The sequence below is a fragment of the Pteronotus mesoamericanus genome, unplaced genomic scaffold (genome assembly GCF_021234165.1).
Source record: "Pteronotus mesoamericanus isolate MK-2021 breed Mesoamerican mustached bat unplaced genomic scaffold, CSHL_Meso_final scaffold_54, whole genome shotgun sequence".
Classification (NCBI taxonomy): domain Eukaryota; kingdom Metazoa; phylum Chordata; class Mammalia; order Chiroptera; family Mormoopidae; genus Pteronotus; species Pteronotus mesoamericanus.
In genome coordinates this window covers 42441677-42468864 of record NW_026555321.1, presented here as the reverse complement: position 1 = coordinate 42468864, position 27188 = coordinate 42441677, and the positions used below count along the sequence as shown (strand labels likewise).

Genomic DNA, 27188 nt, shown 5'->3' with positions numbered 1-27188 from the left:
TTTGTTAAAGCACCTAGTTTGTTTACAAAGCACCTTCTATGTGCTTAGCACCCTACAAAGGGATTTGCTGTCCAAAAGAGGACAGCCCACTGCAGCTATTCATTTCACCTGCCCTCAGCTGCACTGACTCAGGTCCCTCCACATCCCCATGAAGGTGGTCAGATGAAGTAGGCTTGGCCTGCCTTTGGCCATTTTACCTGGACTCTGTCCCTGAAAATATGAAAGCCTTATCTCTAATAGCTCTTCTCTAAGAAGTGTGCATTTATTGCCCTTATTTTAGAGGCAAGTTCTGTTATATAGTGATAGTGTGTTGCAACCTTTCAAGGCCAGACAGGTTCACTAGAGATCCGGGCAGAGGAAGAATATTCACGGAGCCACTGGGATGTCTGACATGTCTTTTCAAGGGCGGGCAATCTATGCATGCTACAAGCTACGTGTCCCCATGTGCCACACTGCATGTTTCCTCTCCCTTCTTTCGCCTATGTCCCAGTGGGGAGCCCCTACCCGCTAATATACTGGAAACAGACAAAGCAGATAGGGAGCCAACAGATTGTGCAACATAGTGAGATTCTGCGCATGCGAACCCACTCAAGGCTTTGGGAGCACTTATCAGGCCCAGCCTCAAAGCTATGGGAGTACTTATCGGGCCCAGCCTCAAAGCTATTGGAGTACTTATCGGGCCCAGTCTCAAGTCTATGAGAACACTACTTATCTTAGTTCCCCCGACACCTGGGTGAGGAAGCCAGATTGCTTCCACTTACCCCACAGATAGTCTTAGATTAAGAAATGGATGAATACAATTGTGATGAATACAATTTTATTTGTGCTATCAATGTTATTTTTATTAAAGATCTTTTTGTTGCTTGTGCTTTTGTAGTATAGGATTTAAAGTTTCAAGTTAGCAAATTTTAAGTATCTCTTGGCTACTTTTGTTGTGATATAAAAATGTAATAGGATTCAAGAGTCAGGGATAAAATAACCATGCTACATTGTTCTGCAGAACACATATTCTAGTAAGATTTTCACCATTGACTTAGTGCAGCAAAAAAGTAAATTTCAAGAAAAATAGGCCAAGTTAGAGAAAATTTTCAATCGTTTTTGCTGTCATTCTAAAAAAGTAAGCATGCTTTTAATGATATTCCTTATATAGATTTGTCATTTCCAGTTTGCCTGTTCTATAGTTATAAAATATATCTTAATGTTGAGTAAAAGATTATAATTTTTTAAAGTTTTGATAAAAGTGTATCTCAGTGGTAACATGTAGTATTTTTAAAGAAAATAAAGCTGTACAAAAAAAATTTCATATCAAAACATTCTCTCCTCAAATTAAACATAAAGGTATTTTTCACCAGCTGAATTCACCAGTAACATTAAAAAATATTTCTGTAGATTTACTATTACTTAAAAAGTCTACTCAGATTAGTCTGTGAATTTTCCTATTTCAATCAGCAAAATGGAGAGAAAAAGCTGTCAACCTTTTCATGGCTTCCTCTCCTCCATGATTTATAATCAGACAATGCCCAGATACTTTGTTTAAAGAAGCTTGGTAAGTACTCTGTCCTCCTGCAGTTAAAAGAAGATATTAGTAAGTCAACCCTTTTTAAGTTGGAAGATTTTCCCCCTCTGGAATGTCAAATTAATGAAGCTGTGCTATAAAGAACTTGCTGCAAGACACGTGATAATTATTTCAGATATAAATTTCTTGGCCAGTGTTTCAACTCAGATAGGAAGTGCACATGAGTTGCCCATAGGTATAGGCATTGATCTGCGGGTTAAATGTTGGCAGATTACAAGATGGTGGATAAATTGCCATCTTGACTTTTACATTATTTAATAAATCTTTGTTTCAACAACAAGAAATGTTAACCTGACTACCTGCCTAAAATAACACTCTTGGAACACTACTCTAATTTTTGTGATCTTTTCCAAATGTCAGACGAATGGATATTTCCCGAAAATGATGATCACGTTTCCCATTTGGCGTCTAGCAGACAGTCTCTGCTTCTGGATGATGACTCCTGCCGCACTTCACACTTGTGGCTGGAAGCCAGCACGGAAAGTGAACATGACCAACAGGCAGCGGAAACCCCGATTGTTCCAAAAGACATTTTCACTTTTTCATCAAGACCACGATCAGCGCCTCATGGGAAGACTCAGAATATGTCCCCAGAGGGATGCCCATTTATTCTGGATCTAAAAGAGGATACCAGTGTGACCCAATTGGAGGATGATTTTTATGGCGGTGACAGCAGTGAAGAGGTACAGTTTGATGAGTGAAATAGTCTTAAAGCACGGTGGTTCCATTACCTCCAAGAAATACTAAAACTAGTTGAAATAAAAGAGGGGAAATAAACTGCTATTTATAAAAATGCAGCAGATTGCAATGTCAGTCAATGGTTGCCTCAGGTTGTTATGGTAACTCTAAATTGCTGCCTTTTTTATTAACAGCCAATTTCATTTTTAATTATAGAAACCAGTTTTTGTTTTGTTTATTGTCTTTTCATTTTAATCATTGTCTCACAGAATGCGAAACCAGTAAAACGTTGAGAACACATTGTTCTTGATCTCAGGGGAAATGGTGTTGCAGTTGCTAAGCATTCTGACTTGATGGTTTTCTGGCTTCCTTATTCCCTGCCATCTTTTCACCTTAGACCTATTAGGACTCATTATTTTCCATATGGTCCCAGGATTTCAAGAGTTGTGCCAATTAAAGTTTAGATAATGAATCATGGATTAGTTCTGGGACTTGCATTACAGGAGGTTTTTTGTTTGCAATTATTTAGAGTACAAATATATCTTATAAATTAGTAAATATATAAAAAGCTTTTTTAAAAAACTTATTAAAAACCAAACTGAATATAGGTCTGAAACATTTATTTAATAAGTAACATGATGATTAATCTTTCATCCCCATATAAAATTAATTTGTGAAAATGGTTTAACTTTATTCTTAAATGATAGACATAAATATTCTCTAGAAACCTATGTATTTAAAAAGCAGTTACAGTCAAGTTATGGTTTAGTAAAATTATACAAATCACTTCTATGCAAAAATAAGAGAAATAATTAGAAAAACTCATGCTTACAAAACTGTGTTTTAATAATTATAACTGATCAAGAATCCCCCTGTGGACAGTGGGATGTAGACGAAATCCATAGCTCCTACCAGTTTAGAATATGGTGAGATTGTTCAGGCAGTAATTATGGTTTCTTGCAACTTTTAATGAGTTTCTGTAGCAAAATGCATGGGGAGATCCTTTTTTTAATAATACCCCTGCTTCTGTGTGTGATGAAACTGTTATACCAAACATGAACCTACTGCAAACTCCTTTATGCATAAAATAATATATCCGATACCAGCATTTTAAATGTTGCTATGGATATCTTTGTTCCTTTCACCCTGAATAACCTTAAGCTGTAAAACTGTATAATGGACATTTGTCTTCAACATCTAGTATTGTCCCCATTCCAGCAGTCAATTCTTCTGCAGTATTAATGAGCTATTCTGTTAAATTAATGTATACCATCATTAATGGGTTAGGCCCATTCTCTTCTCTTGTGCACATCACCGTCTTTCTTTCCTAACCCAAAAGAATCACTGTGATGGTGGAAATTTAATGGCAGGTGGGAAAGTGTAGTTCTCTGGAAAACTTTGAGAGAAGTGTTATGGGGAAACTGCCCTTTACGTAACACTGCATAAGGATAACCCTTGAGAAGAAGCCATAGAGCTGCACAGGAAAATGAAGAATATTAATTCTGAATATTTTAATTTATTATTATTTTTATGACTTTTCTACTAGCTATTCTATTTCTGGCATTCTTAAGTGCTTATCATGCACACATGTACTTACTACCAACTACATTAAATTGAAAATAAATTGATCATACGTTACCCAAGCTCTGACTGGCACAGCTATTTGATCACACCTGTGCCATGACCATCAGCGTGACCAGTAGCACATGGCTATAGTCTGCAGTGGGGCCACCTCAGCGCCTGCCCCGGCAGCCAGAGACAGAGGCAGAAGCCTCACCATACCATGCAAGCCTTGGGGTTTGCTGTTAAGAGACAATAACAAGACAAAAACTAAAATTCAAAAATATGATCCACAAAAATGCCAGGCTGTATTTAAACAAGTTCTAGAATTTGTAATGATCTCTTCTTTTTCGGACTGGTTTGTTTGGAATTTTCGTTTTGTTTTGTTTGTAAATTCTTTTCCTATAAGATTACTTCTCCCAATTATTAATTTATAAGACAATAGGAAATTGAATTACAAATTTAAAATGTTTATTTATATATAGTCTTTGGACAAAAATCAATTTTGTTGATTTAGGCATCCTTACTATTAGTTGCATTATTTTAGAATGTTGTATCCTTATAGTAACATAATTATACTTAAGAAAATACAATGTTATGTTATAAATAATAATGGGTGAATGAGTAATAATTACATGACTTGTTATGCTTGAAGTTTATAATTTGTAGTTAAAAGACTTAATTTGCTGTAAGACCATTGAGTATTTTTAAAGGAAAATTAGACGTATTCAGTAGCATATAAATTAGGCAAAATTAAATCGCGTTATTATGATAGAGGAAAAGCACATTTGACAGTAAAGGCTAATTAAAATAAGCTTAAAGTGATACATTGTCTTTGTAATTTAAGTTGCTAAAATAATTAATTCACATCTCAGATCTTCTTTAGTGTGAGAGCTTCAAAAGCGTAAAATTTTTTGTATGCGTTCTTGTCTTGGTCTTTGCTTTACTATATGTTTTATTCCTTAAGCAATCATATGTACTAATATTCTTGCTACTGAATTGATTTTGAAGCTCTACATCTTATTTGAAAAGCAAAGTATGGAAATACATTTTGTGGACAGCTATAAAATCAAGACTACCATGTAAGATGAATTATCTTAGGACAGCTATTAAAACAGAGTGCCTTTCACACTATGATAACATCTTAAAGAAAAAAGCATGTTACTATTATCATCTCTGTAATCTTGTGCCATTCTTTATTCTCAGTGTGGCTTCTAAATATATACATCTGGTTTGCAACTTGAAATAATTAGCTTTATATTAATATTTTATTACTCCCCTAATTTAATTTCTTATTTAGAAATACTGTCATTTTTTTTCCCCAAACTCTGGCTGTGTATCACATATTAAAGCAGATATTTTCAAGGACAGGTAATTTGTCTTGTACAACCCTCCAAAATGGAAGATTTAAGCCAAAAATTATCCATATTTGGACATGAATTTTGTGTACTGACTACTTACAGTGTTCAGATTAGCTAGCAAGCTTTCAGAACTTCTCTCCACCTGACTTTTTGGAGGCCTAAAGGACAAAATTACAGACCAAAAGGACCATTTTAGTCCTTCCTCTCAGCTTTACTGGCATTGTTGTTTTCAAGTTTTGTTTTGGGTTTTTTTTTGTTTTGTTTTTTTTTTTTAGTAATCAATAGTTAAGCTCCTTCATTTTATTTTTTTTCCCTGATAGCATATATTTTTGGGTTATACTATAAACCATTCACCTCTACATACTTAACTAATGGTTTTGAATTACTTCCTCACATACAGTTATGCGCACAGTAGAAAGGATATCCTGTCTACATGAAGCTGTTTATATTTCTGCATAGCCTTTAAAAACTTTTAAATGTCAATTTGGGGTGGAAAAAAATATAGAATGACTCTATTTTGAATATATTGCCTGACATTTTTATTCCTATATATTGCGAATTACAACATAACATACTATCTAAACCTACCAGGCAAATTTAATATTATTCTGCATAATTCTTGTGGGCTGTTCACATCTACATGTCTTCCTTGTTTTATTTTGAAGCTCTATTCTCTGAAAAAGTCTCAGGCCCCTTGGCTGTGACTTGGCTCTTCATTGCTATAAGCACATAAAGAAGATTATAAAACTCTTGTCTGCTGAGAATAACATTCTACAGCTTCTGCTAAAATATAAGCGTCTTGCCCTGACCAGTGTGGCTCAGCTAGCTGGGCATTGTGCCACAAAGGGAAAAGTGGCTGGTTCAATTCCCAGTCAGGACACATGCCTGGGTTGCAGGTTCGGTCCTTGTTTGGAGTACTAGAAGCAACTTATCAATGTTTTTATCTCCATCGATGTTTCTCTTCCTTTCTTCCTCCTTCCCCCTCTCTCTAAAACTAAATAAATACAATCTTAAAAAAAGATAAGATAAATCTTTAAAAATAATAATAATAATAAAAGACACCTTGCAAATAAATATGTGGTGTGGATAGTTTTTGCAAGAAATCTCTAAAGGGTTATTAGTTAAAAGAGCATGAAATCTAACTTAGAGAAGTACATGTTTTTGTCTTGAACAATTTAAAGGAGTATCATTATTTTTCTCAAATATTCACGTGATGATGTTTACCCATCCCATACAGTCCCTGTAATTTCTGCTATGATTTTTGTGTGAAGCATCACTGGCTATAAGATAAAGATGTTCACAAAAATAATTCACCCAACCTCTTTTAATATCAAGCATGCAGCAGGTTAGTTACTTGTTAGAAATCTACATCTTCCTTTCATTTTATTTTTTTTATAAACAAGTAAAATGCATTATAAGACACCACTACCAATTATCTTTGCTATCTAGAGAAAACCGTTACTTTTATAGTTTCCTATAAAATCAAGTGTTGAAGTAGAAATACTTCTTGGGGATGATTTTTAGTAAGGACATTTAAGATACATTTGATTGGTCAATCTTGCTATCATTAAAGATGAAATGATTTTTTCATTTTGTTATAACTACTGTCCTTAGCTATATTTATGCAAATATCTGTGCTCTTGGTTGACATAGGAAATATATACCTATGTCATCTCTATTGTCTGCTAGCCCAACTAAAAGATGCTGTCAGTTCACACATTTAGTCATAAAAACATTGGACAAAAGAGAAAACACCTGCTGATTTGATCTAAATTACAAATTCAGCACTGCCGTCAAAGTATGTTTGGAATATTGCAGATGTGTTTTGTTACAGAACTTTTAAGAATGTTATGTAAGACATTCGTTATTCACAGTGGACTGAATTAAAACATCAATTGACGTATAAATAAATACAATCATCCACTTTTACAGAGGCTGAAACAGGGTTCTATCCTGACTCACTCAACATTAAAGTTGTGATACAAAAAGCCAAGGTCCCATCTGCTCAAAGTAGATGGCCCTCAGGAGTCATTAAAATTACCTTTTAAAATTGAAGCTCAGCAAAAGCAATCCATTTTGTGAATCCAGAACTTGTCCAAATGCCCATCTGCGTGTCCTTTTAAGAAATGTAGTTCAGCAGAAGAAGTGCTGGCTCCTTGGGGAAATCATTCTCATCCTTAGTGTACATATGCTGTGCTATAGTTAATCAGGCAAACTCTATTGATGTTCCTGGCACGGGGGCGTGATTGAATATTTAACAAACAAATGCTTCTCATCCCAGAAGACAGACAGTTCAGGAGATGTGGGACTTTTTAAAAAATAGATTAAGTTAAATAAAAAGCATTTTGTATTTGTTCTTCTGAAAAACAGATGAACAGATGATTGGGATGTGAAATGGTTTGACAGTTTTTTCACTATTCTAACAAATTATATACAATTGCTGTATAGGTTTTTAGTAGCTGACTCATAAACCAAAGGGAAAAAAGTGGTTGCTTTTCAATCAGATAATAGTAAGCTAACTTCTTATGCATATAACAAATGTATGTTATAGAAAAAAAATTTATCTAGAAAACATGTTAAGCCCAAATGAGTTACATATATGTAAGATGAATAAACATCACCTATACCTATATCATCTATTTTAGTAAGGCAAAAGCATTACAAAATAAAAGGCATAGGGTTTTGCCAGTGCACCACTCCTAGTAGGTACTGCACTATTTTTTATTCTCCAATTATTTCCTCTCTAAAGGAGAGGCTGACCCAAGTTAAATCAAGATATTAGTCTCATATATCATCTTGCCTTTCTCATTTATCCTAATTCTCCTTTCAGAATCTGGAATAAACCTGATTCAGTGGTTCTGGGGCAGCCAAAGTAAGCTAGCCTTTTGTACCCTGCCCACGTTCTCCAACTGTTTGTCTTTTCCATGTATTTAAAACAGCATGGAAGCATATTACTATGGAAATACAATACAACCAAGATAATGCTCACGGGGGAACACAGCTAAATCTGTCCATTTCCTGGTCCATCTCCATGTCTTGGCCCATAACACTAGGAAAAGTATGAGATGAATATACATACTCATGTACATGCCCATGAATATTTCTCCATATATAATCACTGCGCATGCCAAGCAAAAAAGAAATATTTCTCACTGAGTAAACTACTGGAAGGAAGAAAAAACTCTACTCTGACCCACTAGAGGTGGAAAAAATAGACTTCCTAAGGTGTTTTTTAAATGATGTAGCAAATGTCTGGTTTTCCACGCATTCCTCTAAATTCTCATAATCGCACATCTGAAACTTTTAAAATTACATTTAGTACGTCCTAACTTAGGAAATTTTTACCTTTATAGGTATCTTTCTCTCTTCTATTAGATTCTATTTCTCTTGAGGGCAGTGTCCCTGTTCTTTTTAATTTGTATATCTTACATAGTGCTCAGAACATTCCTTAAACATAGCAGGAGTTTAATAAAGATTTTTTGAACTAATGTTTATTGCAAAAGCTCTTAGTTTCTGCCTTTATCATATACAAAATGTAATCCCAGATTGATACAGAGATATGGGCCCAAAGAGTCATAATTATACCTTTTTCACTTATCCACCTATTTTTAGGTCCAATATGTTTTAAACCCACAGTACATGTTTTTATTTTTATTATTAAAATATGATGGAAATTAATATGTAGGGGGTCTTTTGGTCACAGAAATCCCTCTGCCAATTGTGTATAACAATTATAGGAAATTAAACTTGAATTTAAAAAATAGGTTGGAGAACACAGAACACTGTCTAGTATAGCCAGACTGAATTTAAAAACAAATCTATCCAAGTTCCACCCATACCTTCTCAGAACTAAGACTTGGAAGATATTGATATTCTCTGTTTACCTTCTCCAAACAAGACTAAACTTGTATTCTTTTTTTTATCTTTATAAAACAAAAATTGCAAGAGTCACCCCTCCATTCTCTAGTAATTTGGGGCAATAGACATTGTTTAGGTCTCTGGCATTCTCCCATTTTTTGCATGAAGGCAGGACTCTTCAACTACATGGATTTCCTCAGCGTTCACAGAATGGTAGTGAAAGGACAGCCCACCCAGTGAGTGACAGCAAGAGAGGGTTGCCGGGTGCCTACAGTACTCATCAGTGTGAAAATATTCTCGCCCTTCTTGTGTGGGTTGACACCCACTCACCATCTTTTCTTTACCCTATCTGGCACTCTGGACAATTAGTTGCTCTGTCATTTATAAAGGAATATATGTATCAGAAGATAAAGCCAGCATAGGTGAAGAAGATGTAGGCCCAGAATGAGTACCATGAAGAAATATTTATAAAAGATCCTTGGACACTGCAGTTTTCATTCTTTGCTACAGATAGGCAAGCTATTTCCTATGGGAGGTTCTAAGACCTGGGGTGGACCTTCCTTGAGAGCCCTGTCGTCTGCTAAATCCTTCCTACTTCCTACAAGAAGGGAAAATTATAACATGACAGGATTAAGGATCTCAGACTCCGTTTGAGAGCTTCCCAGAGCCATAAAGTACAACGTATTCTGCCTTCTACAGAGCTCTTCAGGCAGCTGGCTCCCCATCATCACCGTCATTGCCTTCACACAGCCACCTCAGTGTTTCTGGTTATTACAATTCAATAATCTCCTAATTGACCTCCCTTTCTGCTATTTCCATAGAACACTCTAGACATCCCACAAACAATATTCACACAAACTCTTACCCATGCTTTCTATTTTGTGCCACTGTGGCTTCCCTCTGCCTCAAATCATTCTACAACTCCTTCCTGACTTCAGGAAAATGTCCTTGGATGGCCAGGATAAAATTCTGGTCTACTGTTATATTCCCAGCATCTGCTTAGCTGGAGCAATACTTAGACACCTTGGCTATTGTAAATAATGCTGCAACGAACATATAGATGCATGTGTCTTTTCAACTTAGTGTTTTGGGTTTCTTCAAATAAATACCTAGAAATGGAATTCCTGGGTCCTTCTTTGTCTCTTGTTATAGCCTTTGTTTTAAAGTCCACCTGTCTGGTATAAGAATTCTACCCTAGCTATTTTTCCCTGTTTCCATTTTCATGAAATATCTTTTTCCATCCCTTTACTTCCAGTCTGTATGTATCCTTTGATCTGAAGTAAGTGTCTTGTAGGCAACCACTCTATGTCTTTTGATTGGACCATTTAATCTATTTACATTTAAAGTTATTATTGATGGATATATAGTTACTGACATTCTATTCATATTTTTTATTTCTTTTTTCTTCTTAACGAAGACCCTTTGACATTTTATATAATATTGATTTGGTGGTGATAAGCTCCTTTAGCTTTTTTTGTCTGGGAACTCACATTTTTTTATAGGAGAATAAAATAAAATATATGTATAAATTTTGGTTTATTCATAGAATATATGGACTTATTAAGAATTGTACTCAGTAACTTACCACACGTTTTGTCTCAAAATGATTTTCATTTTGTTCCCCTCTGTAGGGTAACCACAGTGTCCAGGGTTCTCCTGGTCCAACAACTAGTCCTTCAGGGTTAACTCAGTTACCATTAGAGACCATACCGGGGAAGGCCACAAGGCAGACAAGTAAAGGATATCTAAAAAGTGCCTACACAGAAGCAGGAGTGTCAGAAAGCCAGAGTTCCTTGGCGAAGCAGGCAGATAGAAACAACTTTGAAACAAGTTTGGTGCCTACAGCATGCCTTTCTCCCCCTGGAAGAAGGAGTGAATCCTCTCAGAAAACTCTAGATCCCGTTACCAAAACAAAGGATCCACCAGCCCATCAAGTGCCAGCTTCAGTAAACAGAACCTCCCTAAAGGAAATCCCAGAGAAGTTGAGACCCATTCCTGAAGTATCAGTAAGTGGTTTTACTCTGGTTTACATATGCAGACAGTACCTCCTGCTGTGTTCTGTTCAGTTCCACTTTGCTCACATTTTCAGCAATATTTATTTTTCTTCATTTGGATGATCAGTAGTGTATTTTCTTTTCTATTCAGATGTGTTTTAACTCAGTAACAGCAGCTGTTAAAGAGTATTGCATATCCCAAAGATAATAGAATGCCTCATGTTTTTAATGAGAAAGATAATTATCGTAATAGTTATTTTTTATTTCCCAGTTACTTCTCATTATTTAGTTATCACTGTTTGCAAATTATAAATGAAGATCTCATTTTAGAGCCAAAGGCTTGCCAGTAAAATTGACAGGTTTTCAATAACAATCTACAGTAGGAGCCATAAAAACATCATTATTCTATTCACTTTGTGGTCTCTTTGCAGCAGTTCCCCAAATAATAAATGATATGAGTGAAGGTTAACAGTAAAGCAGTGTCATTGAATAAATCCCCAGGCTACTTTGGTGGCTATATTCAGTCCATCAGACTGATTTTTTTTCTTCCTGTGTTAGTACTTTTCTTCCTTCAGTTCTTCCATAGCTGCACTTAGAAACTAGAGTCTATGCAGGACAAACAATACTTATATTCCACTTTTTTAATATTAAAGATTGTCTTTATTTGTCATGTCCTAACTATTCTATATGTATTACAGAGTAAAGCTTTGATTCAATTATATTCTAAGCAATTTAGAGTGGATTGTTACCTAGCACAGGTGATAGACATATACCGCATCAGCAACAAAATAGAAAATAGCTAATATTTCTTAAACATTTACCATGTGTGAGTTATTGTGCCAAGCCGTTTTCTGTGAAGTATTTCACTTAATCCTCACAAGAACTCCCAGAGGTAGAGACTGTCAGCATCCCCATTTTTCGGATGAGGAAACTGCAGTTCTGAACAGTTATACAGTTTGTTCAAGGAGAACAGTTAGTTTGGGAGTCAAAATTTAAACCTAGGTTTTCTGTATCTAGAACTACTGGCTGTGTCCACCATACTATTCTGCATAAACATGTGCTAAATCTTAAAAGCAATGATCTTTCTTTAAGAGACATCCAAAGATAAAACAAATGCATTTTCCTCTTTTTATTTGTCATGTTTGTGGTCATGAGTATGTGCATATAAGATATAATAGTAAATCACTTAACCTAATGAAAATGGATTTGTGGTTTTTTTAATTGTTCAAATACATTTGTATCCACTTTCCCCCCACCACTTTCCCCTGCCCCACCCGCCCCCAACTCCCACCCTCAATCCTTTTCCCCTTTGGCTTTGTCCATGAGCCTTGATTCGACCCTTCCTCTTCTTTTCCCTGTTACCTACCTCCTTCCTTCCCTCTCATTACTGTTGATTTGTTTTTTTTTTCAGTGTTGCTGGGTATATTTTTCTTGCTTGTTTGTTCTGTGGGTTAGGTTCCACTTATAGGTGAGATCATATGGTATTTGTCTTTCACCCCCTGGCTTATTTCACTTAGCATAATGCTCTCCAGTTCCATCCATGCTGTCATGAACGGTAGTAGCTCTTTCTTTCTTTCTGCTGCATAGTATTCCACTGTGTAAATGTACCATGGCTTTTTGATCCAAAAATTGATTTGTTTTATGGTGATTTAAGATAAAAGTGGTCAATAATATTTTTACATGTTTTTCATTTTTGAAAATATTTCTAAAACAAATGTTCCTGTTCTACCTGTCATCTTTTAATAATAATTGGACTAAAACTAAAAGACTAATCTTACAGATTTACAGGTTTATTCTGCAATGCTGGGCTACCAAAAACAGAACTGAAACAAATCAGTGAGAAGCGTTCCACTCCATTTTTCCCCTTATTTTCTTTGCCACCACCTTTTGTTAGGTGGAATTTGTCATCCTACATATCCAAAGATTGTTTGTTTTCTTTTTTTTAATCTCCCTGTAGAAATAAAACCAGAACATCAAAATCAGCATATGAGCTTCAGATACAAATGATCTTTAAGTACCTGGCCACTTAGCTAAGTCCACTGCCTGAAAGAATAGTGCTCTCTGATAATACCTAGGAATAGTGAAATGAGCAAAGTGGCTAAAGTTTGGAGAGAGAGCAGGGGATTTTTCCCTCACCCATTCCCTTCCTTTAAGAAGCTTTTAGGATAAAACATTTTCCAGAAAACGTTTGTGTTATTTCAGGAGACGATTCTTACAGCTACTCACTTCAGACTTCACAGCACAAACCTGACAGGTACTTGTTGTGCACAGTAGCCCTCTTAGCTATTGCTAGTCCATTTTACAGCTAAGGAGACTGAGAGAGAAATGACTTCAGAAAGATGAAAGGGAGAGGAGTTTTGTCTTTGATGAGGGGTAAAAGCACAGAACCATTGCTTTCCATTTATGCAGAGAGGTATGATGACAGTGTCAGAATTCAGACTAATAAAATTTGATCTGTAACAACCCACTTGATCACTATAGTCTGGCTTGCATTTATGAATGTGATCATCTCCGTTTAATAGGTTATAAAATTACTAAAGGCATAGACAGACTGCCCCATTTCAAAGTGAATTTACAATGAAAATGGAGGTTTTTTTCCCCAGGACACAGTTCAAAAAGGAAATTCACAGCCGTAGTGAGAAGGGTCCTAATAATCGACATTCTCCACACTTGATGTTTGCAGGTGAGAATCTGTGGAAACAAGTTTCGTCAGAAGAGTGTTGTATGCATACTACTCTACAAAGGGATTTACCCCCACAGGGGTGACTTTTTCATAACTACTAAGATTTAATTCGCACAATATAGAATTCAGCCTTTTTTTATTTTAGTATATTCACAAAGTTGTGCAACCATCACCACTTTCTAATTTTAAATCATTTCATCACCCCAAAAGAAACTTCATACCCATTAAGCCACTCCCTGTTCCTCCTCTCCCCCTAAACTCCTGGAAACCACCAATCTATTTTTTGTGTCTATGGATTTGCCTGTTTTCAACATTTCATATAAATGAAATCATGCATGTGGCCTTTGTGTCTAACTTTTTCATTTCACATAATGTTTTCAAGGTTCATCCATGTTTTAGCAATTTATTCCTTTTTATGCCTGAATAGTAACTTATTATATGAATATGCCATATTTGCTTATTCATTTATTAACTGAAAGACACTGGTTATTTCCACTTTGGGGTTATTATGAGTGATACTGCTATGAACATTCATGTGCAAGTTTTTGTGTGGACACATGTTTTAATACTCTTAGAATATACGTAGGGGTAGAATTGCTGGTTCACATGGAACTTTTCATTTAACTTTTGAGAAACTGCCTAACTGTTTTTCAAAATGGCTGTGTAATTTTATACTCCCACCAGCAATGGGGTAGTGGGGTCCAGTTTCTCCGCATCTGGGGCCATACCTCTTGTCTCTTTTTTATTTAAGCCATCCTATGGTATGGTATCTCACTGTGGTTGTGGTTTGCATTTCCCTGATGGCTAAAGATGTTAAGCATCTCTACATGTGTTTATTAGCCATTTATATATGTCCATTGGAGAAATGCTTATTCAAATCCTTTCCCTATTTTTATTTTTTTTTAATTAATTTATTTACTTTTTAAATACATTTGTCTCTGCCTTCCCCCCACGTCTTTCCCTTGCCCCCTCCCACCTTCCCTCCCTCAGCTCTTCCCCTTTGGTTTTGTCCATGAGTCCTTGCTATATGTTCCTTGACTTGACCCTTCCCTTCCCTTTCCCTGCCCTCCCCCGCTTCCCTCTTGTCTCTGTTCCTTTCCCTATTTTTAAATTGAATTATTTGTCTCTTCATTGTTCAGTTATAAGAGTTTGGATACAAGTTCCTTGTCAGTTATCTGATATATGAATATTTTCTTCTGTTGTGTAAGTTGTCTTCATTTCTTCATGGTATCCTTTGAAGCACAAAAGTTTTTAATTTTAATGAAGTCAATTTATCTATTTTTTTTCTTCTGTTGTTTGTGCTTTTGGTATTATATCTAAGAACTCCTTGCCTAATCCAAAGGTCACAAACATTTGCTCCTACTTTTTTCTGAGTTTTATAGTTTTAGTTCTTAAATTTAGTCCTATGACCCATTCTGAGTTAATTTTTATATACGTTGGAAAGTTCAACTACATTTTTTTTGCATGTAGATATCCACTTGTGCCAGCACCATTGGTTGAAAGACTTGTTCTTTTTTTATTGAATTGTCTTGTCACCCTTTTTGAAAACCAGTTGACTATACATGTCAAACTTTATTTTTGACCTCTCAGTTCTATAATGTTGATCTATATGTCTATCCTAAGGAAGTATCACACTGTCTTGATTACTACAGTTTTATAGTAGGCTTTGAAATCAGGATGTATGAGCCCCCCAACCTTATTCTTCCTTATCTTGACTGATTTTGCTGTTCTGGGTCCCTTCCATTTTTATATGAATTTGAGGATTATCTTGTTAATTTCTGCAAAAAAAGAAAGCAAAAAGAAGAAAAGGCAGCTGCAATTTGGGGAATATTGCCATCTTAACAATAGTAAGCCTTCCAATTCATGAGATGTTGTTCTATTTATTTGTGTCTTTAATTTCTTTTAGCAATGTTTTATAGTTTTCAGTGTTCAAGTCTTGCACTTCTTTTATTAAGTTTATTCTTAAGTATTTTATTCTTTTTGCTACTATGGTGAATGGAATTGTTTTCTTAATTTCATTTTTGACTTGTTCATTGCTAGTGTGTAGTAATACAATTGATTTTTCTATTGATTTTGTATCTTGCAATCCTGCTGAACATCAGTTCTAACCGTGTTTTTGTGAATCCCTTAAGATTTTCTAAATATAAGATCATGTCATTGCAATATAGTTCTACTTTATTTCCAATCTGGATCTTTTATTTCTCTTTCTTACCTAATTGCCTCCACAGATGAATTTATTTTGAATGGAAACTTTGCTATCCTTCAAGATATTTAAAACTTAATACTTTGACTAGTGTGGCACCAGTATTGAATTCTAACACAGACATGATAAGCTCAGTCAGACCTACAAGGATTATACTGGAACGACTCATAGGAAATGTACTGATGCAAGAAGAATCTTTTGAGAGTTATCATGGGACTAGAAGTCCATCGAATATTAATATGAATGCAGGTGTGAAATTCCCTTGACTGGCTAGCACTGTAGTCCATATACGCAGAGCACTGACACGTGATGGTAATTTCTGCCACCTAAGCTAGATCTCCAGAATAAAGGATCTCCAGCTGATGGCATATAGCTATTCTGGTACTATTTGGGGGCTAAGTAAGAGAATTTCCTCTTCTGTTAACACCTGTCAGACCAGACATTCTCCCCCCCCCCGTGCTAGAGATACGCTGACCAAGGCAGATAAGGCCCCTCTCCTCACTGGGTCTATATCTGTTGGGAGATACAGGAAACACCAAGTACATAAAATGATTTTAAACTATGATAAAGGTGTGAGAAGGAAAAAAACAAGGTGATGTAATAGAGTGGTAGGGTTGGGCAGAATGGTGGTACTTTAGGTATTACCTGAGTAGGTAATATTTGAGTTGAGATGTAAATTTTAAAAAGAAGCCAGCTATGCAAAAAATCTGGAGATAGTGCTTTAGACATCAGGAACAGTAGTTAGAAAGCTCCTGACAAGGGTATTTTTGAAGAATAATATAGCTGGGACATATGGAAAGGGGGAAGTAGAAGAAGCTGAGGTCAGAGAGGTAAACAGAGCCCAGATAACATAAGGTCAGGAAGTCCATGGTGAGGAGGGTGGCCTTTATTCCAAGTCTTTGAAAGGTTTTAAGCAAGCAATAACATATACATTCAAAAAGTTTTCTCTAGTTGTGTCAAAAAGGATGCAACAGGGCAGGAACAGAAACAGGGAAAACAATTGAAGCATCACTGGTATTTCAGAGTGGGGATGAAGAGAATTAGCTGATTACTGGCATATTTGAGGGGTACAACTGGCAAGATATAGGGAAGAGGAAAGAGGAGGAGTCGAGGATGACATTAGGTTTTGAATTTGAGCAGCCAGGTGGATGGGTGTTGATGTCCCTGACTGGGCTGCAGATCACTGCGGGCAGACCTGAGCCATCCTCTTAGCCATAAAGGTCCTCTCATCAGGAATTATAAGTGCACTGCCCACTGCAGATTTGAACTCTCACAAGTGCAAACATGAAGCAATTTTATGACAAAGGAGAATGAAAAGATCTTACAAAAAAAAGAAAGAAAGAAAAGGTACAGGATTACTGTCTTTCTAATCTGCTGATACAGAATGAAAGGGTACTAGTTATTCTTAAGGAATGCTTACTGAAATTGATTTGCTAACAGCTTGGTAAACATCTTCCTTGCAATGTTTTATTCATATTTTAATAGAGTTCAGATATTTTTAATTAAGAAAGAAGTACAGCCCTATGGGTAATATTGCAACCATGTAGATGGTTGGTAATTAAAATTTTCCACATGTATAATTGCACTCAAACAATTTTGAATGTATCATTTTAAACCTACAAATGTCATTATGTACATCTTTAAACAAACCAAAAAAATTTAAAAAAAATGTATATAACAAGCTTTGTGGCTCAAGAAAAAAGTTTGAGCTTGTTAAAGAATATTTTTATAAAGAAAGAGAAAATAAGTTACCAATTATAAATTCAGGTAGTCTCCTTAGTAAAAATAATATATGATTTTTATAGGATAAAATTGTAAAATGATTCACATATAACTTTTGAGTTTAATTTTCACATTTCCATTTTTGAAATTCAAAACTAGATTATGAGAGAACACTTTCAAAGATATTTTAGGCCATAGGATAATGTGAGAAAATTTTGTCCTTTAATTGTCAAGCCATTTAATTTGGATAATGAAAAAGGATGAGTTTCATTGCCTTCCTGACAAACTTGAGCTCAGGATTGGAGCGGGGCATATATATCATCATATTTTTTAAAAAGTTATAAAGGTTCACTACTCTGTGCCATTGGTGCTCTACAAAGTTAGAGAAAAGTGAATTTGTAAATTATTTTAGAATTTTAAAAGCATTGTTCCATTATATAAAGTTCACCATTTTCTACAGTATATAATGCTTTTTATTCAAAGGGAACCCATCTGTCTTTCTTTAAATTTGCCACTCAGATATGCCTTTGCAGCTGTCATTCCAACAATACTCCATTGTTTAAAGAATTCCTAAATGCCTTTTTGACCCCTGACTTGCTCTAGCTATGACAATACTGCATTGTTGCAAAACACCTGCTTTGGGGTCAGGCTGCCCTGTGTATTATACATATGCTCATCACCCTGACCGGACTGTGCAGGTTCACTTAGGGGTGACTGTCCCTCCTTATGCCCCAGGTTTCCACTGGTCTCATCTGCCCTGGGCCACCTGGTACGCAGCCTTCCCCTTTGCCACCCTCAGGGCCTTCCCCAAACAGGGCTATATGTCAAGTATATCTACATTTTCATTCTTCAAAACTGAGAAGTCAAGAGCAGTGGACTCCCATGTTCAGAGCACCAGCTCAAATCAGACAGACATAAATTAGAGTCCTGGTTTGCTCCTTACTTAAATGACCTTGATCACATTTCTTAACCTCTTTGAACCTCAGTAATTAGAAATGTAACCAGTATACCTAGTTCACTGAAGCAAATGAAACCTTTTGGAATTCAATAAAATTCCAGAAACTAGTTATAGGTACTGTTGAGTAAGTGCTAGCTATATGTGCTTTTCCTCTGTTTATAGTTGAACGAAGTGCTAACATCACAGTGAAGTAATGGGTCACTTCTGCCAGGTAACACATTGGTATTCTCTCAGGGATTTATTGAAGAGAGAAAAATATTTAGAAGCAGGACATGATGTCTCTCCAGTCATTCCCCAGAGACCACCTTCTCTGTGCATAGCATGTTCCCAGAGCTCAATTGTAGATGGGTAGCTCAGGGTTGTTAGAGTCAATTGAATGTGGACAGGACTAAAAGCATTACATAAAACATAATATTAAACATCGGAAGAAAGTTTTATTTATTAAATTGGATACTCCTACCTCTGGAAAAGAGTGATATTTGATGTTTTCTCAAACTGCACTCTTTTCTCTCAGAAAAAACAAAGTCATTATCTCAGTTTTATCTGTCAGTGTACTTCTGGTTGTGTGTTACTGAAACTATAGAATTTTATAATTAAATAGCATTTGTACTACCAGTAAAAGTATTCTCATCAAGCATAGAAATTTCTCAGGTGGAACTTGCTCCTAGCCCCCGTCTTCTTTTCTACTATTTTTCAGTCCAAACTCCTGCTCATGCTACCAAGTGGTTTGTTCCTTTCACTTTCTTTGTACCTAGTATCTAATTTAACTGTTGACCAAGGCAAAATGGTCTAAAGTAGAAGTGTGTTAAAATAATTTAAAATGGAATTATGGTCCAAAATTTGGGTGATGATATAGAATTGCAAAAGTCATCAGGACATTTTAATATCTCCATTTCTAAGCAGCTAGGTATGCAAACAATGTTCCAGTTATCCTAATGAGGAACAATGTCAAGTTCTCAAAAGTTTTAGAAATTGTAGGTAGAAAGACTCGACAAAAATTAAGAGACTATCAGAAGTATGAATCAATGAAAATGCATCGGTTGTTTAGCCAACACACTTTAACATTTCACTGTCAGTTCTCCAATATTCTAATACATCCTACTAGTCAAATGTTTATTGAAGAAATGGAACATTTGCGAGAGACATTTCGGTGGCAGCATTGAAGCTAGTTAAGCCTAGGGTTCATGAATGTCATTGACATAAAATATGACCTAGATTTTGACCAGTTGGTTCTTTCTAAGAGCCTGACTGCTAATTTATGCTGTGTAAATTGCATCCCTTAAGTTTAGCAAAGTTTTTCAAGTTTTACTGTGGCTTGATCTTTAAGTTTTGATTTACATCTTTGCAGGGTGAAACACATGCTGACAGTTATGATGTGTTTTGAAGGAGTTATGTCCTCAAGTATGTGTCCCTTACTGCTCACTTTATGGCCTCTGTCTTCTCTTCATTCGTATTGTCAGAGGGCCTGCATCCCCAATGAATCAGGACAAACTCCTGTGTGGGATGTGTAGCTCAGGAATTTGAAACAAGTCTTCAAGGAGTGCTAGTTGTTGAAGAGATGCCCTGGGACACTAATTTACCATCAGCTATTTAAAATGTCAGTGTAGAAATTAAGTACTGTCTGCAGATAGCAATGGAGAGGAGATTAATCTTCAAATCAAATGCCAGTTAGAGTTTAAAATTAGCTTTGGAAAATGGACTTCTACTTTTCTTGCTGCCATTTTGGGGTTCAAAAAATTGCCAAAACTTTCTAATTACAGCTTCAAAATTCTTAATAATAAATACCACTGATACCGACTCCCCTGCACATTTACAAAATGCTTTTTTTCCCACTAAGACAGCCCAGAGTAAGTGTCAGTGATTAATCACTTCCCAGGATCTCTCTTTTGAGTCTTAGACATTCATGCTCTCATTGGTCATGGAGAAGTATGCATGTCATAAACATATTCTTTGATGAAGTTTCACAAACTGAACAAACCTGTGTGTCCATCACCCAGATCAAGAAACAGAACAATACTAGCACCCCAAAAGCCTGATTATACTCCCTTCTTGTCACTGTTCCCTCACCCCTGACCCTCAGGACTAGTTTTACCAATGTATGCTCTCCTGTGTCTGATTTCTGTCACTAAACCTTTTGTGAGGTTCACTCACTCATTTCATTGCTTATAGTGTTTTCTGTGTGATTGTTACACTATTTGTTTATCCATTCCATTGTTATAGGCATTTTCATATGTAGGGTAAACGGAGGCAGTCTGGCTACCTCACCCAGGTGTCTGGGTAACGAAGGGAAACAGTTTCTCACAACCTTGAATGGTTCTCATAAAGTAGTGTTCCCATAGCCTTGAGTGCGCTTGCACGCATAGTATGAAGCTCTGTTGCATAAGATCTGTTGGCACCCTGCCGGCCTTGTTTGTTTCTAGTATTTAAGGGGATAGGGACTCCCTGTCATGTGCCACACAGAGGGGGCAGGTGACATGCAGTGTGGTATGCAGCTTGCAGCGTGTGTGGATCGCCCACCCTTGAATAAAGGCTTGTCAGACATCCCAACGGCTCCATGAATATTCTTACATCTTCCTGAATCCCATGAACATGTCAGGCCTTGAAAGGTCACACCACAGCATCGATTCCATTTGGGAACTATTAAGAATATCTTTCGGTAGAATCTTAGATTTCTCTTAAGACTTGGGCAGGGAAGTGGAAGCCATTTGGTTTTACAAGACTTCAGTTAAATTCTAGGTATTTTTACCCTTAACCTTCGAGGCCCAGCTGAGAAACTATCTCATTCATGAAGCCTTGACTGATCCTATAAGTGGCCTCTCTGGTAAACCAAATATACCAGACTATTTGGTACATTTCCCTTTTTTCACATTGCCTTTTGTATTATATTCTGTTGTAATAGCCACCACCCCCGTTAAGTGATTCTGTAACATAAAAGAATACAAAGAGTCAGGAGTTGCTTGATAGACCTTTTATTAAGAGATTTTACAACATGATGTTCCCAGGTGTCAGGCAGTCATAGTGCAAACCTGATTTAGGAGACTCTCTGAGATTTTACAGGCTCTAGAATGAGAATAACAACCCAGTTTTCTCCCAATTCTATTACACTCCCAACCATAGAGAATATAATGAAGTTCTTTCATCTGATCTTATTAACGGCCATGTCTCATTTTGGCTCTATACCACCATTGTAAACTTAGCCTTGTGTCAGCCACAGCTCTTACCTGAGGCTCACAAAATTCTGTAGGCTGATATTTGATCAGTTAATCTAGCTTGTTTTAAAATCTTGAGAAGAGCAATTAGGTAACGGTTATTTTTGCTTTTTGCCTTTTATGATTTTGCTGGAGTTATTAGTTTTCCTTTTAGTCATTATCAGGGTTCCGTTTGATTATTACTATTCCTCAGTATATACTCCATTACTTGATGCTCATTTCTTAATAACCTTACTTGCCCTACCTACTAAACTGTAAGGCCTGTGAGATCAGAGGCCACATCTTACTTGTATTTGTATCTTCACTGTTTTAGGCTCCTAATGGTTGAAGAAAGATCAATGAAACAAAAGGCTTGAATGACGTCCTGACATAAGAGCTTGCCTGGAATCTGAACACACTTGAAGGCCATAGCCCTGAGCCAATTGCCTTTTTCCTAAAACATCTGATTGATAAAGTCTCCCCTCTTCCCTACAAGGATATTTTGAGATGAAATTGGGCCATACATAGCATTTTGAGCCTTTCAGAGGTAGAATTACATAAAGCACTTTGCCTCTCAGCAGTTGCATAATTTAGTTAGATGACATCTTATGCCAGAGTCCACTTTAACGTGAAGACTGTATTGCAAATCTTTTTTAAAAAATAATGACTAATTTAGCATTTCTGGTGATACAGGTATGGTTTAAGAGATTGCAAATCACGAATGTATCAAGGGACTAAGTTAGTTACCTGTCTCTGCCACCAGTCACTCTACTCATGACCCTGGAGAAAGTCACTTCTTTCACTCAGCTGATTTTTGGCTGCCCCTTCTAGGGTTGTTGTCAGACTATATTATTACTGTTGTATAAAATAAAATCATGTAAACACAGAGTTTTAAGCAAATTTAGCACCAACAGTTTCTGGCACATAGTAGGGTCTCGGTGAGTATTTGCAGAACGAATTAATGAATGAAATCAATCAACCCATATCCACCATGGCAGACTACGGCAATATTCCAGCCAGCTGTTACTTCCCCAGCCACTGCTTCAACCTGGCCAGTGGTAGAGTTCACTCCCTCTGAAGGCCACTCACTCCATTTGTCAATAAATTTAATTACTATCAAATGCCACTGCAGACTTCTGTGAGGCTTTTTCTAATTCTACTGGACAGTTACTGCATTTTTACTTGTATAATGTGCACCCATGTTTTTGTGTGCATTATACACGGAATTATTATTCCCATAGCATGAAATCATTATACCCGTGTATAATGTACATCCTTATTTTTCCCTCAAATATTTGGGGGGGAAAAGTGTGCATTATACACGGTAAAATATGGTGGTTACTGCTGTGCTGAATTCCTCAAGCACAGACATATCTCTGTTGTAATGTTGATAACAGCACATTTTAGAATGACTCTTATGCCTCCCTTTCTAGACTGTGAGCTCCTTGACTGTGAGGACACACAGATGTGTGTCCTATTTTTTGTACTCCCACTCCCTACCATAGCCCAGAATGGATGAAAGACTAGTCAGAGGAAAACAGAGAAAATGAGAGGAAAGAGTAATACTGTACTAACAGGGAGCATATGTATTGATTGCCAACTCAGTGGTCTCCTACTAGGATTGTACTCACCCGAGAAGACATGACAAAAACAACCCACTGGACTTTAGGAGCAAAATGTTTAACTTATTTCTTTTTTTAAAAGCCTAACCATTTTAATTTTGATTTTTGTGTGCGTTTTTATTTTATACATACTATTTTAATGTAGTTGTACATGTGTTTAATTTAGAAATAACCATATATTGGAAAATATATACTTAAACACTTTCTGATAAAAGTATAAATCATAAGTTTGAAGACCCTTAGTTTGTCAGGTACTATGCTAAGCATTTGATATATATCATTTCATTTAGTCCACCAAAAATTCCATGAGGTGTATACTGTGGTTTCATTTTGTAAGTGAAGAAACCAGGCACGGAGAGGTTAGGTGATTTGCCCAATCACGTACAGCTGGTGACTGGCGGAACTAGAACCCAGACTCAATCTGTTGGACTTAACCATTGCCCCACTCTCTCTTGTTTTTCCATCCTGGCATCTGGGATGTACCTCAGGCACAGTAGAGGTATGTGGGTTAAATAAATTGAATGGATGGATTAATCATACTACAACATATGAAGGCTTTCTTAAGAAAAATGAAAATGAAAATGAAATTTTCATTTTTATTGTAAAAGCATGTATTGGTAATGACAAGCCAAATAATATACCTTTTTGACACAGAACATTGAGTTCCATTTCTTAACAGAAGAAGGACAGCAAGTCGCTTGATCATAGTTGAGCCCAAGTCAAGCGACTGGTCTTGTTTTCATGTCTGATTACTACTTTTTTATTGAGCTATAATTTCTGTGCCATAAAATTCAGACTTTTAAGTGTACAATTGAGGAATTTTTAGTGTATTCACAAAATTCTGTAACCATTACCGCAACCTAATTTCAGAACATTTACATTACCTCAGAAAGAAACCCTATACCCACTAGCAGTCACACTCCATTCCCTCTCCCCGACCCTACCCCGAAGAGACAAATCTGCTTTCTGTCTCTGTATTTGCATATTCTGGACATTTCATGTAAATGGAATCATGTAATCTGTGACATTTTTTCTTTGGATTCTTTCACAAAGTATAATGTTTTCAAAGTTTATCCATGTTGTAACATGTATCAGTACTTCATTACTTTTTATAGTTCATTATATTCCATTGTACAGATAAACAAAAATTCATTCATAAGTTGATGGACATGTGGTTGTTTCCACTTTTTGGCTATTATGAATAACGCTGTTATGAACATTCATTGACAAGTTTCTATATGAACAAGTTTTCAGCTCTCTTGGCCATGTACCTAAGAGTAGATTGCTGGGCCACATGACCCATGTTTAACATTCTGAGGAACTGCCAAACTGTTTTCCAAAGTGGCTGCACCATTTTACATTCCCATCAGCAGTGTATGGGGATTCTGATTTCTCCGTGTCCTCACTGACCCTTGTTGCTATCTTTTGTTTATAACAGTCCTAGCGGATGTAAATGGTATCTCGTTGTGGTTTTGATTTGTGTTTTACTAATGAGAGTGATGTTGAGCATCCATTCTTGTGTTTATTACTCTCCCACTATTACTTTTGAATTTCAATTATTTCTATTTCCCTTTTTTTCTTTTTAGTGTTTTTCTTTGGAACATAAATTTTGTTCACCTTCTTGTGATACCTGTTTTGTCCCAAGAACTCTCAAAGCATATTAAATACTCCTGACCTCTGCTATGAGAGAGAGCATGGCCTCTCAGGGTGCCAAGCTGCTTGGAGCCATGAACTATAAAAATTTAAGTGAGTTTCCATTGGCAGCTTTCCAGAAAATCTCCACCTCACATAATCAGATCACATGCTTTCACAACCCCCAAATTATCGTGATGATAAAGATGTATTAAAAAGCTTTTAATGTCATACAAATGTCAAGAATTTTTTCCAAAGTTATATTTTTTTAACTTTCTATATTCCTATGAGGCAGAAAAGAAGCGAAAGCGGGCTCTGTCTCAAAGGGTCCCCTGAAAAAGTAAGGGTAGATTATAACATCTAAAAACTTCTAGTGTTTCATGGCAAAAAAAAAAAAAAATTCAAATATAACCAACTTTACAGGTATACAAGAAAATTTCAAGATTTTTTTAAAGTTATATGCCAGTCCTGGACATAAATCATAAAGCTCATAAAGCTCATGTACGATGCTAACATTTTAGCAATGTTGAAATTAACATTTGTTATCAAATTTAGTTTAGTCCAGAGAGAAAGGAAAGGTTTTGAAAATTCCATATGCCAATTTTTTCCCTGTACAGTAAAACAATATTTATATTAGCGTCTAAAGATTTGTAGTACTATCTTGGGAAAAAGATGTGCCTGAGAGATTACATATACATAATAAAATCCATATCATTAAAAGTGTTTATTGTAGCTGTGAGGTCTTTCTGGGTTTCAGACTTTACATGTTCCTATCTTAAGTTCATATTTTATTTGATGGCTTTTAACAGCATTAGTCATTCTTAGTCTTACTGTAAGTCAAATGGATTTGGCCATAATGTTAACAAGGATAAAAGTCATCAATTTTTTTGTATAGTGGACATTTTTATGGGAAGTGATTTTTCTTTTTAAAACAAACTGCTTTGAATTTTTGTATATTTAGTCATCCTCAGATACTGGTTGAGCATCAGAGATGGGAAGTACAATGGGAATAAGTCATGGTGCTGCCTTTGTAGAGCCCAAAGACCACCTGTGGAGGCCAAAACCAGTTACTAACTGCAGTTGTGATGGATGCTAAAAATGAACACTTTAAACATCTATGCAAGCCTATAATGTGGAGGAGCTGACCCAGTCTGTGGTTGTCAGAAAAGGCTTCCATGATGTAATAACGTAATTTGGGACCTAAAAAACACCCAGGAGCTAGCCAGCATAGGGAGAACACACAGGGTACTGGCATGGGCACAAGCACTAAGGCAGACATGTGTCTGATGCTTATTTTAGAGAATCTTAGCGAAGCACGGTATGGCTGACATGTCAGGAACAAAAAGACAGATGGGTGTGGTGGGCATCGTATAAAGGCATGTTAAGGGTGCGGCCATGGCCTCTCACTGGGGAACCATTGAAGAGATAGGGTTATGGAGTAGCATTCATTGGTAGCCTGTAAAATTAAGAAAGACCAAGTGACCCTTTGCTCTGTCACTTTTTTCCTCCTTTGGTTAGGAATATGACTGGAGAAACTATCAGCCCAGCCAGATGAGTGAATCCGAGCTGCAAATGCTGGCAAGCCTACGACGGCAACAGAATGAAGACCTGGAGGACACTGGGGCTGTCCATGGCCTGAGCGCATCCCAGGTAGACAACTGTAATGTCAGCATAAGTACCAGCAGTGACGACACAACCACCTGGAACTCCTGCCTGCCACCTGTGAGTCCAGGGCTTTTCGTTTTTGTTGATTGTCTTAACAAGGAGCAAGCAGCTTCTTTCTAACAAAACCCAGCCTTGCCTGGGAAAATCAGGGCCAAAATGAGCACACTGCCTGTTAGAAATACTCAGAGCCCATTCTGAAGTAGCCTTTTAGGTGTGAAGGCATTGGTTTTTTCTTAAATTGTCTTATTTAATTTTAGATAATGTATGTTAATTGTGTGGTGATATATAAAACCATACATTGAAAGAGAAAAAAAAAACAATTTTACTATAGATTCTAGGTATCCCATTGCATCCCCAGCTCCTAGTACAGGCCCTGGGGTCAATATTTGTTAAATGAACAAAGAGAAAGAGACTATAGATACACTAAGTATTGCTTGGGTACGAGGTAAAAAGAACCCTCTGTAGAAATCACCAGATATTTACTGACC

At 36.4% G+C, this 27188-nt stretch overlaps 1 protein-coding gene across 3 annotated transcripts in view; it reads left to right on the top strand.

Annotated features, from left to right (window-relative positions):
* CFAP20DC (CFAP20 domain containing) overlaps positions 1–27188 on the top strand; it is a 253337-nt gene that overhangs the window by 171595 nt on the left and 54554 nt on the right. For 2 of the 3 annotated variants that reach the window (XM_054595084.1, XM_054595083.1), the window contains 3 exons: positions 1937–2259; positions 10665–11039; positions 26554–26757. In XM_054595084.1, the coding sequence (XP_054451059.1) occupies positions 1937–2259; positions 10665–11039; positions 26554–26757 (902 nt within the window). The remainder of the gene's footprint in view (positions 1–1936; positions 2260–10664; positions 11040–26553; positions 26758–27188) is intronic. The other variant, XM_054595085.1, reaches the window with a different exon arrangement.